Genomic DNA, 16,411 nt, shown 5'->3' on the forward strand with positions numbered 1-16,411 from the left:
ACCAACAACCTGTACATATTCTAGGACAAAATCAACTGAGGAAGCTAGTGTGAGTACCGGGCCTGGTTGTTTTCTCAGAGAAAGGATGTTGTCCTCCTCTCCCTGTGGAGCAGTGATGCATTTCCCACTTCCCTTCACAGACTGGAGGGGCTGGCCTTCTGCCTTCTGTGAAGTGAGTCACATATTGTTGCTCAAGCCAAAAACCCACTCAAAGCAGAATTGGTGGACAGTGCTCAATAAAGGCCATTACTCAAAAATAGATTAAAAAAAAGAAGCCAGCTTGAAGGGGCTCCCAATGGCCAGACCTTGGATAATTTGAACACTGAAATGAGCAATGACAGGAATAGAGCATGGCATATTGAATAAAATAAGAATCAATGAATCTATGCTGACACTAATACTACAAAATAAAAGGGGATAAAGGGAAGCTCTTTTTAAAATTTCATTAAATTTTTTTTTGAGAGAGTGAGAGAGTGTGTGCATACATGCATGAGCAAAAGAGGGGCAGAGGGATAGCGAGAGAACTAAGCATGTAGCCTGACACGGGGCTCGATCCCATGACTCTGGGATTATGACCTGAGCCAAAATCAAGAGTTGGCTGCTTAACCTACTGAGTCATCCAGGCACCCCAGAAAGCTATTTTTTTAAACAGAAGGATTCTAATTAATATGCACAGAATGATAGAAACACAGACTTATCACTTTAAAACCCCAGTAATGACTAATTCAGCAGTGGAAGATAAGACGGGTTAAAGACTGTCGTAGAAAGGATAGGGAGAAACTTAGCAAGATACTGCTTTAACCAAATTGAAAGACATTCTGCAATATAACTGACCTTCCTTCTTCAAAACTGTGTCGAAACTGTCACAAAAGATCCACAAAAGGCTGGGGAATTATTCTAGACTAAAAGACATCAAGGAGATATAATAACTAAATGCTAATATGTGATCTTTGATTGGGTCCTAGAGTGGGAAAAAAGCTATGGGAAAAAACATTATTAGGATAATTGGGTAATTTTGAATATGGACTCTATATTAGATAATAGTACTGTATCGATATTAAATTTTGTGAGTGTGATGATTATATCTCAGCTATGTGTGAGAATACTCTTGTTCTTATAAGACAAAATGAAGTATTTAGGGTTGAAGAGTTGTGATGTCTTTGGCTAACTCTAATACTTCAGCAAGTATGTGTGTATGTGTGTGTGTGTGTGTATGCACACACATATGCATGTGTGAGAGAGGGAGGAGGATATGGAAGAAGAGAAGAAGGGAGGGAGGAGCTAGAGGAGAGGAAGGAGGAGGAGGGAGAGAGTGTGTATGAATGAGACATATGTTAACAGGGAATCCTGAGGAAGGGTATATGGTGTTCAATAGTATTCTTATACATTTCTATAAGCATGAAAGTTTTCAAACTAAAAACTTAGGGAAAAGAAAAAAAGAAAAGCATCCATAATTAAACAGTTCAGTAACTTTTTTTGCTTTTCAAAGAATAAGTTTTCTGGTCCACTGAATTAATGAGGTTTGGGCAAATTTCCAACCCTTCTCTATAACATTAGACTCTTTGATTCGATCTATCAAAAATAAGTTCCTCTAAATAGGATGGGACTATATTGTTAAACACACAGAGAAATGCATCACAAGTCTACCATAACTATAGCCAGCTTCCAAATTTCATTTCATTTCACTAAAGAGTGCGCAGAGGTCACTTACCTTGCTCCACCAAAATAGCCATCCTGCATTTTTTGGAGTGCTGCTAGGATACTTGAATTCAAGCTGGTTCCATCTTCATCTTGAAATGAAGAGAATTTTAAAACAATCTTAGTTTTAAAAAAAATCTTAGAATTTTAAAACAATCAAAGTGTTAACTTTGAAATAAGGGGTCTCTTTCAATTATTTCAAACCAACATTCTGGTGGTAATGGTACAAATGAGACAATCCTGTCTACCCTGTATTTCAACAATTGATCTGACAGTGAACAACACTGTAGAATAGGCAAGTGGTAAGGGATGATTACCAATAGACAGAGTTTCTCAAAGACAGTACCTTATTTATCATAAGCACTTAGCACAGTGCCTGATGGCAGACTACTTAATGGATACTGAAAACTGACAATAAAAACAGCAACCATTTGTTTAATGTTATGTGCCATGCACTGTGCTAAAATATTTTATATATTATCTCATGTAAGGAGCCTTAGCTTGTGTGTGTGTGTGTGTGTGTGTGTGTGTGTGTGTGTAGGCACAGAAAATAAAGAAGGCTAATAATTATCCGACTTTATGTGAAGGGGATCGATCATACTACACATACTCTTTTGTGATCTACTTTTTCTAACTTATCCCTTGTAAAAGCTATATAAGATTCCATAGCAGACATTTAAACTGTTTTTTAATTATAAGCAACACTGTGATGATCTTTGTACCTACATCTTTATGCTCTTATTCTGTGATTTCCTTAGGATTAATTCTAATAAGTAAAACTGTTAGGACAAAGGGAATACTTGCTAACAGACTGTCAAATTGTCCACTAAAAAGGTTGTACCAGTTATATTTACACCATCAGTATAGAAAGCGACTGTTTCCCCACATCTTTAATAATCATCTTTTTAATCTTTGCTTATCTGCTACTTTAAAGAAACAGTTTTATTACTAGTAATATTGGGCATGTTTTCATGTATATACTGGTTATTTGTATTTCTTTTATGATTTGCCTGTTCATGCCCTTTTTCCATGTTTCTATTAAGTAGTTTATCTTTTTGTTAATTGACTTTCAAGGGGTCTTTATGTTTCATGAGTATTACCCTTTATCATATGTATGAAAAATACGTTACCTACTTTATTTGTCTTTCAACCTCAAACACAGTTCATTTTTATATAAAAGATTTGTTTAAATTTTCATGTTTTTGAATTTGCCAATTTTTCCTTTTCTGTGTCTTGCAAAGGACAGTTTTCTTCAGCTCAAGATCACAAAAACATTCTTCCATATTTCCTTTTAATATTTTATAAGTTTATTTATTTTTGCTTAGATTTTTAATCTATTTAGAATTCAGTTTTGCATAAAATGGAAAGTAGCAGGCCTAAATGAATGATTTTCCTAGATTATTTATATTCTTTTTTCTCACGTTTTTATTTTAATTCCAGTTAGTTAGCATACAGTGTAATATTAGTTTCAGGTGTAGAATTTAGTAATTCATCACTTACATATAACACCTAGTGCTCATCACAACAAGTGCCTTCCTTAGTCCCCATCACCTGTTTAACCCATCCTCCTGCCCACCTCCCTTCTGGTAACCATAGGTTCATTCTGTATAGTTAAGAGTGTGTTTCTTGGTTTTCCTTTCTCCCTGCAACCCTGCCATGTTCATTTGTTTCTAAAATTCCACATATACGTGAGATCATATGGTATTTGTCTTTCTCTAATTTTTCTTAGCGTAATACTCTCTAGCCCCAACCATGTCATTGCAAATGGCAAGATTTCATTCTTTTTTTTATGGATGAGTAATAGTCCATTGCATGCATGTATATACACACACACCACTTCCTTATCCATTCAGCAGCTGATGGACATTTAGGCTCTTTTCATAATTTGGCTATTGTTGATAACGTCCTTTTGCCTCTATTTGGATTGTAATTTTTATCATTTTAATTATGATGGATCTGTCTTCTCTTATTGTTTTTAGTTTTTTAAAAAACCTGGTTATTATTGTACATTTTCTATTCCATATGAAATTTATTTTTTTTAGTTTATTTATCTTGAGAGAGAGTGAGCAACTGGGGGAAGGGCAGAGAGAGAGGGAGAGAAAGAAAATCCCTAGCAGACTCTGTGCTGTCAGTGCAGAGCCTGGGCTCGATCTTAGGAATCATGAGATCATGACCTGAGCTGAAATCAAGAGTCAGAGGCTCAACTAACTCTCAATATTAACTATTTTTATCTAGCAACAGAGTATCTCTCTAGTAATTAAAGTATCTTTTTATGCTCTTCATTAGTTTTATAATTTTCTCATATGATTCTATGCATGTTTCTTATTCAGCTTATTCTTATATGATTTACTTTTCTAGAAAATTTGTTAATTTTATCTAGATTTACAAAATTAAAGTTGGTATTCTTTTATAATTTTATTATTTTTATAACTATTTTTCTATTTATGTGAAGCATGGTTAAAAATCATTGGTACACTTTGGAAATTCAGTGGCACAAGATACACTACCATAGCTTGAGAGACATTACATGGCTAAAACAAAGGAAATAAGGGGGAAAAAATCCCATTTCAAACACTGCATTATGTAATTGTACCTGCCCAAATGGACCATTTATAAATATTAGGTCAATAAACTGCTAACATCCATTAAAAGGCAGCTTTATTACTGAAATGCAAGAATTTGAAAGATTGGTATCTAAACAAGAAAAGACAAAAATGAACTGAAATGAAAACCTAGATATCACATCTAAAATCAGGGCTTTTTGTTTGGGCCTTCGTACACTTCTCTCCCTCTACCACATTCTTCTGGAGTTCCAGGCCTCATTCCTTGAGGACCCTGTACACCCACAGGTCTCATATCTCTCTGCCCAAAATGCTTAGTACATATGTTATACTTCCTACCATGGAATGACTCATGGTTGCTGGTGGAACTCCAGAATTAGCTTCATAACCTATGCCACCACCACCACCTAGAGGTAGAAATTTCTGGCCTCCTAAACCATAGGGCTCTGCCATGTTCTTTGCCCCTCTACCATCCATTCTTATGTCTCTTTCTCTTGGATCCCTCTACCCATCTGCTATAACTTTACTCTCTTTGATGTCTCATTTATTCTTCCATCTCACGTTGACCAGTCTTCATCTCTTTTCCCTTCTACATTATTCTCTGTTGCCTTACTTGCATTTCTTTATATTTCTTCATTTCTTGATTGTGAAGTTCTTCCATGTGTCTTAATTCCTCCTAGTGTCCCATCAGATCTTCATGCAAAATATTTGCTTGATGCTCACGATAGGCATCTCCCATTTCACTTTTCAATTTGTCTTGCATATCTTTCATGTTTTTATTGATTTGTTTCCTTTGATGTTTTTCCATTTTATTCAAGGGCTTCCATTGCTGAAAATATTCATACTCAAATGTGCCATACTAGGCAAAATGAGTAGGGGTTTCTGTCTCATTTTAATACACTGAATTCTTCTGTGCGAGTTCTTCAGGAAGACCATCTTCATCATCTAATTGTTTGGGTGGTTCCACAATGACTGGACAAGGAGTTGTCAGTAAGAAAAACACTCTCACTGCATCTTTCACATGCTATTCTTGCTGCTGGTTTAGAAGCAAATTCAACAATGCCTTTCCCTGCAGGTTTTCTGTGATCATCCACAATTACAACAGCCCTTTCAATAGGACCAAACTGGCAAAAGACTTCTTCCAACAGTTCATTGGAAACATAAGATTAAAATTCTGAATGGAAAGGGCAGCACGTATGGCAAAGTGAACTCAAAGCTGGGTTGAAAACTCTCATGGGTTTATCATAAAATTCAGCTTTGGCAATTTTAGCCAATGCTCTAGATTCAAGTTTAATAAGTCCAAATCCTTTCTTTCTCCTGGTTCTCCCTATTTAGCCTTTTGAATTCATCCTCCATGGTATCTGCAGATAGATTCCCAGCAAACAACCAACAATGCTGAGAGTAAGTTTTCTCTCCATGCCTCCTCAAGAGAGATAAGTTGGCTTTAAACTCCTCCAAGTGGGATATCTCCTTGCTGCAGCCACCAGGCCTACTGGATGGGGGATCCTGGTGGTGCTGCTGTTGTAGGATGAGTAGTGCTGCTAGCCTCTCCAGGGCTCTCTGCCACCTCAGTGGGCAGTACATAGGCCCATGTTACCACAGGGCTTAGGCCTGTCTGCACTTCGCCACCTTTGAGGCAGCTTGTGGGTGGAGGCGGTGGGTGCCCAGCCTGAGGGAATAGTGATGACCCTGCTGCTTGACAACATGGTTGGGGGCACCCAAGGGAGCACTGAGGTGACAGGTGGCAGGAGGGTGTGGGTGGGGCCCAGCCTTGTGGGGGCCCAAGAGATTGGGAAAGTGGTGAGTAGTGCTAAGCTGGAGGTTGGTGGAGCATTGCCTACTCTGAGAGCTGGGCCAGGTCCCTGAGGCACAGTGGGCTTGGACAAATCTTGAGGTGGCAGCAGAAGTTGCTGCGGTGGTAGTGGCCTCAGGGGTGGCTGCTGCTATTGCTATGGCGGGATTGGGGGCTTGGTGCCACCCTGGTCCAGGCTGGGCTCCAAAGATCTACAGTTCTGACTGAGGCCCAGGCAATGCAGCGGAGAGTGGAAGTTGTGGAGGCCACCGTGGCCACCACTTCCTCTACAACAGTGGAAGCTGCAACTGGTACTGCTATAGTTCTGGAATTGATCACAAGAAATGTCTGTGGTCAAGGGGCAATTGAGGGGGAAGCAGAGAAGATACTCAGGAAATGTGGAAGCCACCTTGCTTTGCACAAGATGGCAGATGACACAGGTCTCTTTTATAATTTTAAAGGTCTCCTCCATTTTTCTTGCTATATCCCCTTTCTCATTCCTAATGTTGTTCTTATTATCTGTTTTCTCTCTTTACTCTGAAGTCTATTTTACCAGATATTAATGTAGCCACTTCTGATTTTTTAAGATTTTACATAGTGTATCTTTTCCCGTTTTAAATTTTCATTTCAATCTACCTATATTTTTATATGAGTGAATTTCATGAAGACAGCATACATGTGGGTTATTTAAAAAAATCTCCGTCAACCTCAGTCTTTTAATTAGTGCACTTAGGCTATTTACAGTTAATGTAATTAATGATAGGGTTAAACCTACTATTTTCATTATTGTTTTCTGTTTGTTCCTCTGTTCTTCATTTCCTTATTTTCTTCTTCCTGGCTTCTTTAAATTTTTTTAAAATTTTATATTTGAGAGAGAGAAAGAGAAAGAGAAAGAGAGAGAGAAAGAGAGAGAGAGAGAGAGAGAGAGAGAGAGAGAGAGAGATCAGGGGAGGGGCAGAGAGACAGAGACAGAATCTGAAGCAGGCTCCAGACTCTGAGCTGTCATCACAGAACCCGATGCGGGGCTCAAACCTATGAACCGTGAGATCATGACTTGAGCTGAAGTTAGACGCTTAACCAAGAAGAGGCGCCCCTCTTCTTGTTGACTTCTAAAATATATAACAAGAATTTCATATCGATTTATATATACTGTTTTTGACTGTATCTCCTTGTATAGATTTCTTAGTGGTTACTCTAGTTATTACATTACACATACAAACATGGATTATACATATATCACTGATATTAATAACATTTTACTAGTTAGAGTGATGGGTAGAAACCTTACCTCCCTTTCAGCCATTTACCTTTCCCCCATTTATCATGTAAGACAAGATTTTAAGATTTCCTCTACACACTTTGAGAACCACATCAAACTTTAGAAAACTAAAGTTTTCTAACATCTATTGTATTTACCTATATTCTTAATCTTTCTACTGTTTTTTCTTTTTTGATGTTCCAACATTCCATCTTGTATTCCCTTTTCATTTCAAGAACTTCCTTTAAGCCATTCTTTCAGGGCCGATCTCCAGCAGACAAATTTCATTTAGCTTTCCTTCATCTGAGAATATCTTTTACCTGCTTTATTATTGAAGTACAATTTTGCTGGATACAGAATTCTGTTTATAATTTTGAGCACTTGAAAAATGTTGCACCAGTTCCCTCTGTCTCCAGAGTTTTTAATGAGAAATTTGATGTCATTCTAATTGTTTTTCCCATATAGGCAAGGTATCATTTCTCTCATTGCTTTCTAGATTTTTTTCTTTTTCTTTAATTTTCAGGAGTTGATTACTACTCTGTGTTTTGGCATGGGTTTCTTTGGGTTTATCCTGTTTGGGACTTTCTCATCTGTTTGAATCTATAGGTTTATACCTTTTGCAAAATTTTCAGCCATTATTAGTTGGAATATTCTTTTTTTAAGTCCCATACTTTTTCCTCTACTTCTAGGACTCTTATTATGTGAATGGTAGATCTTTTGGTATTAGTCCCACGGGTCCCATAGGCTCTGCTCATAGCTCTTCAGTCTATTTTTTATTCTTGTTCACAATGGGTCATTTCTATACTTCTATCTCCAAGTTCACTCTATCATCTCTATTCTGCTATTGAGCCTATCTAGTGAGTTTTTGACTTCAGTTATTGTAGTTTTCAGTTATAAACCTTTCATTTGGTTCTTTATATCTTCAATTTCTTTTCTTTTTTAAAGTTTATTTTGAGAGAGAGAGAGACAGAAGTTTATTTAAAGGATTTTTTTTAATGTTTATTTTTGAGAGAGGGAGAGAGACAGAGCATGAGCAGGGGAGAGGCAGAGAGAGGGAGTCACAGAATCCAAAGCAGGCTCCAGGCTCCGAGCTGTCAGCATGGAGCCTGATGCGGGGCTTGAACCCACAGATGGTGGGCTGTGAGATCATGACCTGAGCTGACGTTGGATGCTCAACTGACTGAGCCACCAGGTGCCCTGAAAAAGTTTATTTATTTTGAGAGAAAGAGAGAGAGAGAGATAAAGTGGGGAGTGGAAGAGAGAGAGAGAGAGAGGGAGAGAGAGAGAATCTCAAACAGCCTCCGTGCTGTCAGTATGGAGCCTGACATGGGGCTCGGTCCCACAAACTGTGAGATCATGACCTGAGCCAAAATCAAGAGTTGGACACTTACCCGACTGAGCCACCCAGGTGCCCCTATATCTTCAATTTCCTTGCTGAATATTTCAATTTCTATGCTGAGTCTTCACACCTTCAAATTTCAAGTGTGGTCATAATTTCTTGTTAAAATACTTTTATGATGACTGAATTAAAATCTTTGTCACAATTCCAACATCTTTGTTATCTTGGGATTGGTGCCTGCTGATCAATTTTTCTTATTGAAGTTCAGATTTTCCTGGATATTGGTATAAGTGATTTCTATTGTATTCTGGAAATATGGGGTATCATCTTAGGAGACTTTGGATCTTACTGAATCTTCTGATTCAGCAGGCCTTTTCTGACACAGTGTGGCAGGGAAGGGAGCACTGCCTTGTTACTGCTAGTGGGTATGGAAGGAAGTTCCTCTATTGTTGGGCAGGGATGAAAGTCTGAGCTCCCCACTAGTGCTTCTCAGATACTACCCCTAAGGAAGAAAAAAGGTGCTTCTTTACAGCTATGTGAAGGTAGAAGTCTAGGGTCCCCACTCAGCTTTTGCTTATAGGAGTGGGAATGGGGCTGCAGTTTTTTCTGCGGTGTTCGGCTAGAGTAGAACCATTACTGTCTGGAAGTTTTCTGTCTGGCTAGGCTGCCCCTCTCCTGTTACTCTGGATAGAAGGAAAAGGTTTTTCTTAGGCTTTTTAAGTCTGCACCCATTTGTGTTTCTGGGATTAAAAACTTCTCCAGCATCCAGTTGAGAATATACAAGACAGAAGGAAAACCCAGTATATTCACTGCTGTGTCATTTCTCAGGTGCAAAGTCCATAGCCTGTCTCCCTTCTTTTTTCTGACTTTCAGAATTTTCTTAAGTTTGTTTTATAGATAGTGTCCAGGCATTTTTACTGTACTTAGCAGGAGGAATAGGGAGATGTGTATCTACTCCATTTTGTCTGGAAACTAGAACTTTTTTTTCTTTCCAAAATAAAAGTACTTAAGGATATGAAAATTTCCAAATAGGACTCTGGCCAAATCTCTTATGTTTTGATAAGTAGTAGTATCACCTTTTACTTTAGAGCACTAATTTCAGATTTGGTGTCCTGTTTAATCTAAGAATTATTTGTAAAATTTAACTCCTTCATGGTCAATTTTTTTTATTACACTTGTATTATTAGTTTTATGTCATATTCTGACAACATCATCTGTATGACTTCTACTTTTTAAAAAATAAACATTCTTTGTGTATTCTCTTTGGGTATAGTTTCATATGTACCCATAAATACAAAAATCAGGATTATTAATCTTCCTATATCTTTAATTATTGTTTTATAATCGATCTGTGACATTCTGATAGAGGTATGTTATAGTGCCCCACCATGATTATACAATGGTTTTATCATACTGTCCTTAAGTTTTCCTAAATATCTGCTTTATACATTTCACTGATACTATTCAGTAGATAAAAGTTTATAACTGCTATATCATCTTGTTATACTGTAACTCCCTTTTTGAGTATAGTTGACACACAATGTTACATTAGTGTCATGTGTACAACTTAGTGATTTGGCAAATTTATACATTATGCTATGTTCACCACAAGTGTAGCTACCATCTGTCCTATTATGTCCCTATTACAATGTCACTGACTGTATTCCTTATGCTATGCCTTTTAGTCACCCCATAACTGGAAGCCTGCATCTCCCTCTCCCCTTTACCTATTTTGTCCAATCTCCCAAGCCTCTCCCCTCTGGCAACCATTTGTTGTTTGTTCTCTGTATTTATAGAGAGTGTGTTTGTGATTTCCTGATTTTGCTTTTTGTATGTGTAACTCTTATCAATATAAATATCCTTCCTGTCCCTTTTACTAACTTGTACCTTGAATTATATTTACTATTTTTGATATTAATGTTGCCACCATTGATTTCTTTTTGTTAGCTTTACATGATTTATCTTTATATACTCCTTCATTTTCCATTTTTCTATATAATCTGATCTTAGGGATATCTTTTGTGAGTAGCATCTAGCTGGATTTTGCTCTTTTATGTAATCTGGAAATCTTTATCTTTGACATTATAATTTAATTAATTCACATTTTAATGTGATCACTAGTACATTCATTATCATTTCACCAGCACAAAATTTCCACGGACAAAAACACACAGCTGTTGGTAATGTAGGCTTTGTGGACTAACAGACCTGCTGGACTCTCTCATAAGCACTGTGACTATGGAAAATGAGTCACCTTCCTTATCTATAAAATGGGGCTATTAATATTACCTACCTGAATAGGATTCTTGTAGAGATTTCAAAATAATTCATTGAAAGCACTTAGCTCTGTGCCTAGCATAGAGAAAATGTTCAATAAACATTGCAGTTATTACTGCTATTGTTATTGCTGTTTTTGTTCTGTGACCAAGTACCAAGTACCAAAACTTTGTCATTCAAATCCAGATCTTTAATGTTATTCTTCTTCCCAAGCTATGGCTGTGTATCTCACTCCAACTATTGGATATTTCAATTTTGAAATCTTTTATCACCACAAATTCAACATGTCCCTTTACAACTGGCATCTTCCTATGGAATTCTCTGCTTCTGTCGATGGTAGCATTATTTACCTAGCCTCTAAATCTTGGCATCATCTTGATTCATATCTCATATCTAGTTAGCCAACATCTGACTTACAGGTGTTGTTTAAAATGACTCTTGTATTCTCTCCCACTCTATTGTTATTACCATCCAATCCAATGTATCTTCTCATCATCTCATACCTTGATTAGTTTCTTTGATATCAAATTCTCCTCGCTATAATATATACTGTCATCAAATCCATATTCTGTAAACATCACTTTCATCGTGTCACTTCTTGCTCAAAAACTGTTGATAATTTCAGACTTCTGAGAAACTCTGGTTAAATATCTCTGCTTATTTTCATTGTCTTCATAATCTGGCCCCACATTACTTATCCAGTTTTGTTGATAATTATACTCTAACACACAAAACCACTCTATGCAGGTTGGCCTCTCTGTCACCCACTCACAAGTCAAGCTCAGAGAAAATGGCGGTGTAGGAGGATGCTGGGTTCACCTTGTCCTGCTGACTGCTTAGATTCCATCCACATTGGCCTAAATAACCCAGAAAACTACCGGAAGACTAGTAGAACAGACTCTCTTGGCCAAGCATAGACAAGAGGCCAATGGAAGAGGGTAGGAAGGGTGGAGAGGCAGTGCATGCTACACAGACTAGCGGGAGGGAGCCAGGGCAGTGGAGGGGCAGCCCACCAGGCGAGGAGGAGCCCCTGAAGTCTGGCTTGCAAAAGTGGAGGGGCCGGACTGTGTGAGTTCTGACAGCCAGCGGGACTTAACATCTGGAATGTTAAAAGTCAACAGCTCTGCTCTCGGAGAGCAGGGAGGACTAGAGGACACCGGGAGGGAGAGTTGTTGAGCCCCAGATGGACAGAGCTTGGCAGGGGAACAAAGGCACTGGCAAGAGACATTTCCCTCTCCCAACCCCAGCCAAAATTCCAAAGAGAACCAGTTCCTGTCACCGATCTTGCTTGCACCACGCAAATGCCCAACACTGTACTTCTGTGGACCCATCCCTCCGTTGGGCCTGCCTCCCTCCCAGTGCTGCAGGGCCCCTCCTGCGGAGGAACACCAAGGGCAAAGCGAGCTAAGCCTTCCCCTCCCATCCCTGTGCGCCTTGTGGATCCACCCCAGCTAATAAGCCATTGGCAAGATCCCATTGAAGCAGCACTGCAAGCCTGGCAGTGTGCAAGCAGCCCAGACAGGGGCCACACCACTCCACAGTGAGGCCTGCCCCTGGGAGAGGGGAAGATAAGGTACATACCAGTCTGACTGTGGCCCCAGCGGTGGGCTGGGGTCAGACATCAGGTCTGACTACGGCCCTGCCCACCAACACAAGTTACTCTGGACAGCACAGGGAAAGTGCCCTACAGTTTGTAGCTACTGCAGGGACTAACCAAAATGATGAAACGGAAGAATTCTCCTCAAAAGAAACTCCAGGAAGTAGTACAGCTAATGAATTGATCAAAACCAATTTAAGCAATATAATGGAAGAAGAATTTAGAATAATAGTCGTAAAATTAATCGCAGGTCTTGAAAAAAGTATAGAGGACAGCAGAGAATCTATTGTTATAGAGAAAAAGGACTAAAAAATAGTCATGAGGAATTTAAAAACACTATAAGTGAGGTGCAAAATAAAATGGGGGTGGCCATAGCATGGATTGAAGAGGCAGAGGAGAGAATAGGTGAATTAGAAGATAAAATTATGGAAAAAGAGGAAGCTGAAAAAAAGAGAGATAAAACAATCTAGGAGTATGAGGGGAGAGAGAACTAAGTGATGCAATCAAACGGAACAATATCCGTATCATAGGAATTCCAGAAGAAGAAGAGAGAGAGTAGAGAGGAGCCAAGATGGCAGAACAGCATGGAAGATTTTTGTGTGTCTTGTGCCCATGAAATACAGCCAGAACAACACTAAACCATCCTACACACATAGAAAACTGATTGGAGGATTAACACAACAATCTGTACAACCTGAAACACAGAATTCAACAGGTATGCGGTGCAGAGAGGTAAATTTGGGGAGCGAGAAGCTGTGAAAGGTAGGGAACTGCTTTTACGGGCAGAGAGAGGATGGAGACTGGGGGGGGGGAGAATACAGGAAAAGCACCCCTCCCCAAAAGCAGCTGGAGAGAAAGTGGAAAATTGGAAACAGCCACAGGGACTAAACTAAAAAGGGAGGAAGGAGAAAGGAGACGCTTTAAATTCCAATAAGACTGTAAACGGAGGGAAGAAGATGGCGGCGTAGTAGGACGCTGGACTCACCGCGCGTCCTGCTGATCACTTCGATTCCACCTACAACTGCCTAAATAACCCAGAAAACCGCCAGAGGATTACAAAACGGAGTCTCCGGAGCCAAGCGCAGACTAGAGGCCCACGGAAGAGGGTAGGAAGGGCGGCGAGGCGGTGCGCGCTCCACAGACTGGCGGGAGGGAGCCGGGGCGGAGGGGCGGCTCGCCGGTCAAGCAGAGCCCCCGAGTCTGGCTGGCAAAAGCGGAGGGGCCTGACGGACTGTGTTCCAACAGAAAGCGTGACTTAGCGTCTGGGAGGTCATAAGTTAACAGCTCTGCTCAGAAAGCGGGAAGGCTGGAGGACAAAGGGAGGGAGAGCTGCTGAGCCCCCGGACGACAGAGCTCAGTTTGGTGGGGAACAAAGGCGCTCGCCAGCGCCATGTCCCCCACCCATCCCCCAGCCAAAATCCCAGAGAACCAGTTCCTGTCAGGGAACTTGCTCGCTCAAACACCCAACTCTGCCCTTCTGAGGAGCCAAACCTCCGGCAGCGGATCTGACTCCCTCCAGGTGCCAAAGGGCCCCTCCTGAAGTGGATCACCTAAGGAGAAGCGAGCTAAGCCTGCCCCTCCTGCCCCCGTGCACCTTGCCTACTCACCCCAGCTACTACGCCAGATCCCCAGCATCACAAGCCTGGCAGTGTGCAAGTAGCCCAGACGGGCCACGCCACCCCACAGTGAATCCCGCCCCTAGGAGAGGGGAAGAGAAGGCACACACCAGTCTGGCTGTGGCCCCAGCGGTGGGCTGGGGGCAGACATCAGAACTGACTGCGGCTCCGCCCACCAACTCCAGTTATACACCACAGCACAGGGGAAGTGCCCTGCAGGTCCTCACCAAGCCAGGGACTATCTAAAATGACCAAATGGAAGAATTCCCCTCAGAAGAATCTCCAGGAAATAACAACAGCTAATGAACTGATCAAAAACGATTTAAATAATATAACAGAAAGTGAATTTAGAATAATAGTCATAAAATTAATCACTGGGCTTGAAAACAGTATAGAGGACAGCAGAGAATCTCTTGCTACAGAGATCAAGGGACTAAGGAACAGTCACGAGGAGCTGAAAAGCGCTTTAAATGAAATGCAAACCAAATGGAAACCACTACAGCTCGGCTTGAAGAGGCAGAGGAGAGAATAGGTGAACTAGAAGATAAAGTTATGGAAAAAGAGGAAGCTGAGAAAAAGAGAGATAAAAAAATCCAGGAGTATGAGGGGAAAATTAGAGAACTAAGTGATACACTAAAAAGAAATAATATATGCATAATTGGTATCCCAGAGGAGGAAGAGAGAGGGAAAGGTGCTGAAGGGGTACTTGAAGAAATTATAGCTGAGAACTTCCCTGAACTGGGGAAGGAAAAAGGCATTGAAATCCAAGAGGCACAGAGAACTCCCTTTAGACGTAACTTGAATCGATCTTCTGCACGACATATCATAGTGAAACTTGCAAAATACAAGGATAAAGAGAAAATTCTGAAAGCAGCAAGGGGTAAACGTGCCCTCACATATAAAGGGAGACCTATAAGACTCGTGACTGATCTCTCTTTTGAAACTTGGCAGGCCAGAAAGAATTGGCACGATATCTTCAGTGTGCTAAACAGGAAAAATATGCAGCCGAGAATCCTTTATCCAGCAAGTCTGTCATTTAGAATAGAAGGAGAGATAAAGGTCTTCCCAAACAAACAAAAACTGAAGGAATTCGTCACCACTAAACCAGCCCTACAAGAGATCCTAAGGGGGATCCTGTGAGACAAAGTACCAGAGACATCACTACAAGCATAAAACATACAGACATCACAATGACTCTAAACCTGTATCTTTCTATAATAACACTGAATGTAAATGGATTAAATGCGCCAACCAAAAGACATAGGGTATCAGAATGGATAAAAGAACAAGACCCATCTATTTGCTGTCTACAAGAGACTCATTTTAGACCTGAGGACACCTTTAGATTGAGAGTGAGGGGATGGAGAACTATTTATCATGCCACTGGAAGCCAAAAGAAAGCTGGAGTAGCCATACTTATATCAGACAAAGTAGACTTTAAATTAAAGGCTGTAACAAGAGATGAAGAAGGGCATTATATAATAATTACAGGATTTATCCATCAGGAAGAGCTAACAATTATAAATGTCTATGTGCCGAATACTGGAGCCCCCAAATATATAAAACAATTACTCACAAACATAAGCAACCTTATTGATAAGAATGTGGTAATTGCAGGGGACTTTAACACCCCACTTACAGAAATGGATAGATCATCTAGACACATGGTCAATAAAGAAACAAGGGCCTTGATTGATACATTGGATCAGATGGACTTGACAGATATATTTAGAACTCTGCATCCCAAAGCAACAGAATATACTTTCTTCTCGAGTGCACATGGAACATTCTCCAAGATAGATCATATACTGGGTCACAAAACAGCCCTTCGTAAGTTTACAAGAATTGAAATTATACCATGCATACTTTCAGACCACAATGCTATGAAGCTTGAAATCAACCACAGGAAAAAGTCTGGAAAACCTCCAAAAGCATGGAGGTTAAAGAACACCCTACTAATGAATGAGTGGGTCAACCAGGCAATTAGAGAAGAAATTAAAAAATACATGGAAACAAACGAAAATGAAAATACAACAATCCAAACGCTTTGGGACGCAGTGAAGGCAGTCCTGAGAGGAAAATACATTGTAATCCAGGCTTATCTCAAGAAACAAGAAAAATCCCAAATACAAAATCAAAAGCACACCTAAAGGAAATAGAAGCAGAACAGCAAAGGCAGCCTAAACCCAGCAGAAGAAGAGAAATGATAAAGATCAGAGCAGAAATAAACAATATAGAATCTAAAAAAACTGTAGAGCAGATCAACGAAACCA

At 39.9% G+C, this 16,411-nt stretch overlaps 1 protein-coding gene and 1 pseudogene across 6 annotated transcripts in view; both read right to left on the bottom strand.

Moving 5' to 3' along the window:
• PHKA1 (phosphorylase kinase regulatory subunit alpha 1) overlaps nucleotides 1-16,411 on the bottom strand; it is a 190,182-nt gene that overhangs the window by 40,450 nt on the left and 133,321 nt on the right. For all 6 annotated transcript variants that reach the window (XM_047843552.1, XM_047843549.1, XM_047843550.1 and 3 more), the window contains one exon: nucleotides 1,712-1,790. In XM_047843552.1, the coding sequence (XP_047699508.1) occupies nucleotides 1,712-1,790 (79 nt within the window). The remainder of the gene's footprint in view (nucleotides 1-1,711; nucleotides 1,791-16,411) is intronic.
• Nucleotides 4,450-11,512, bottom strand: LOC125157680 (splicing factor, proline- and glutamine-rich-like; annotated as a pseudogene).

This window comes from Prionailurus viverrinus, chromosome X, assembly GCF_022837055.1.
Source record: "Prionailurus viverrinus isolate Anna chromosome X, UM_Priviv_1.0, whole genome shotgun sequence".
Classification (NCBI taxonomy): Eukaryota; Metazoa; Chordata; class Mammalia; order Carnivora; family Felidae; genus Prionailurus; species Prionailurus viverrinus.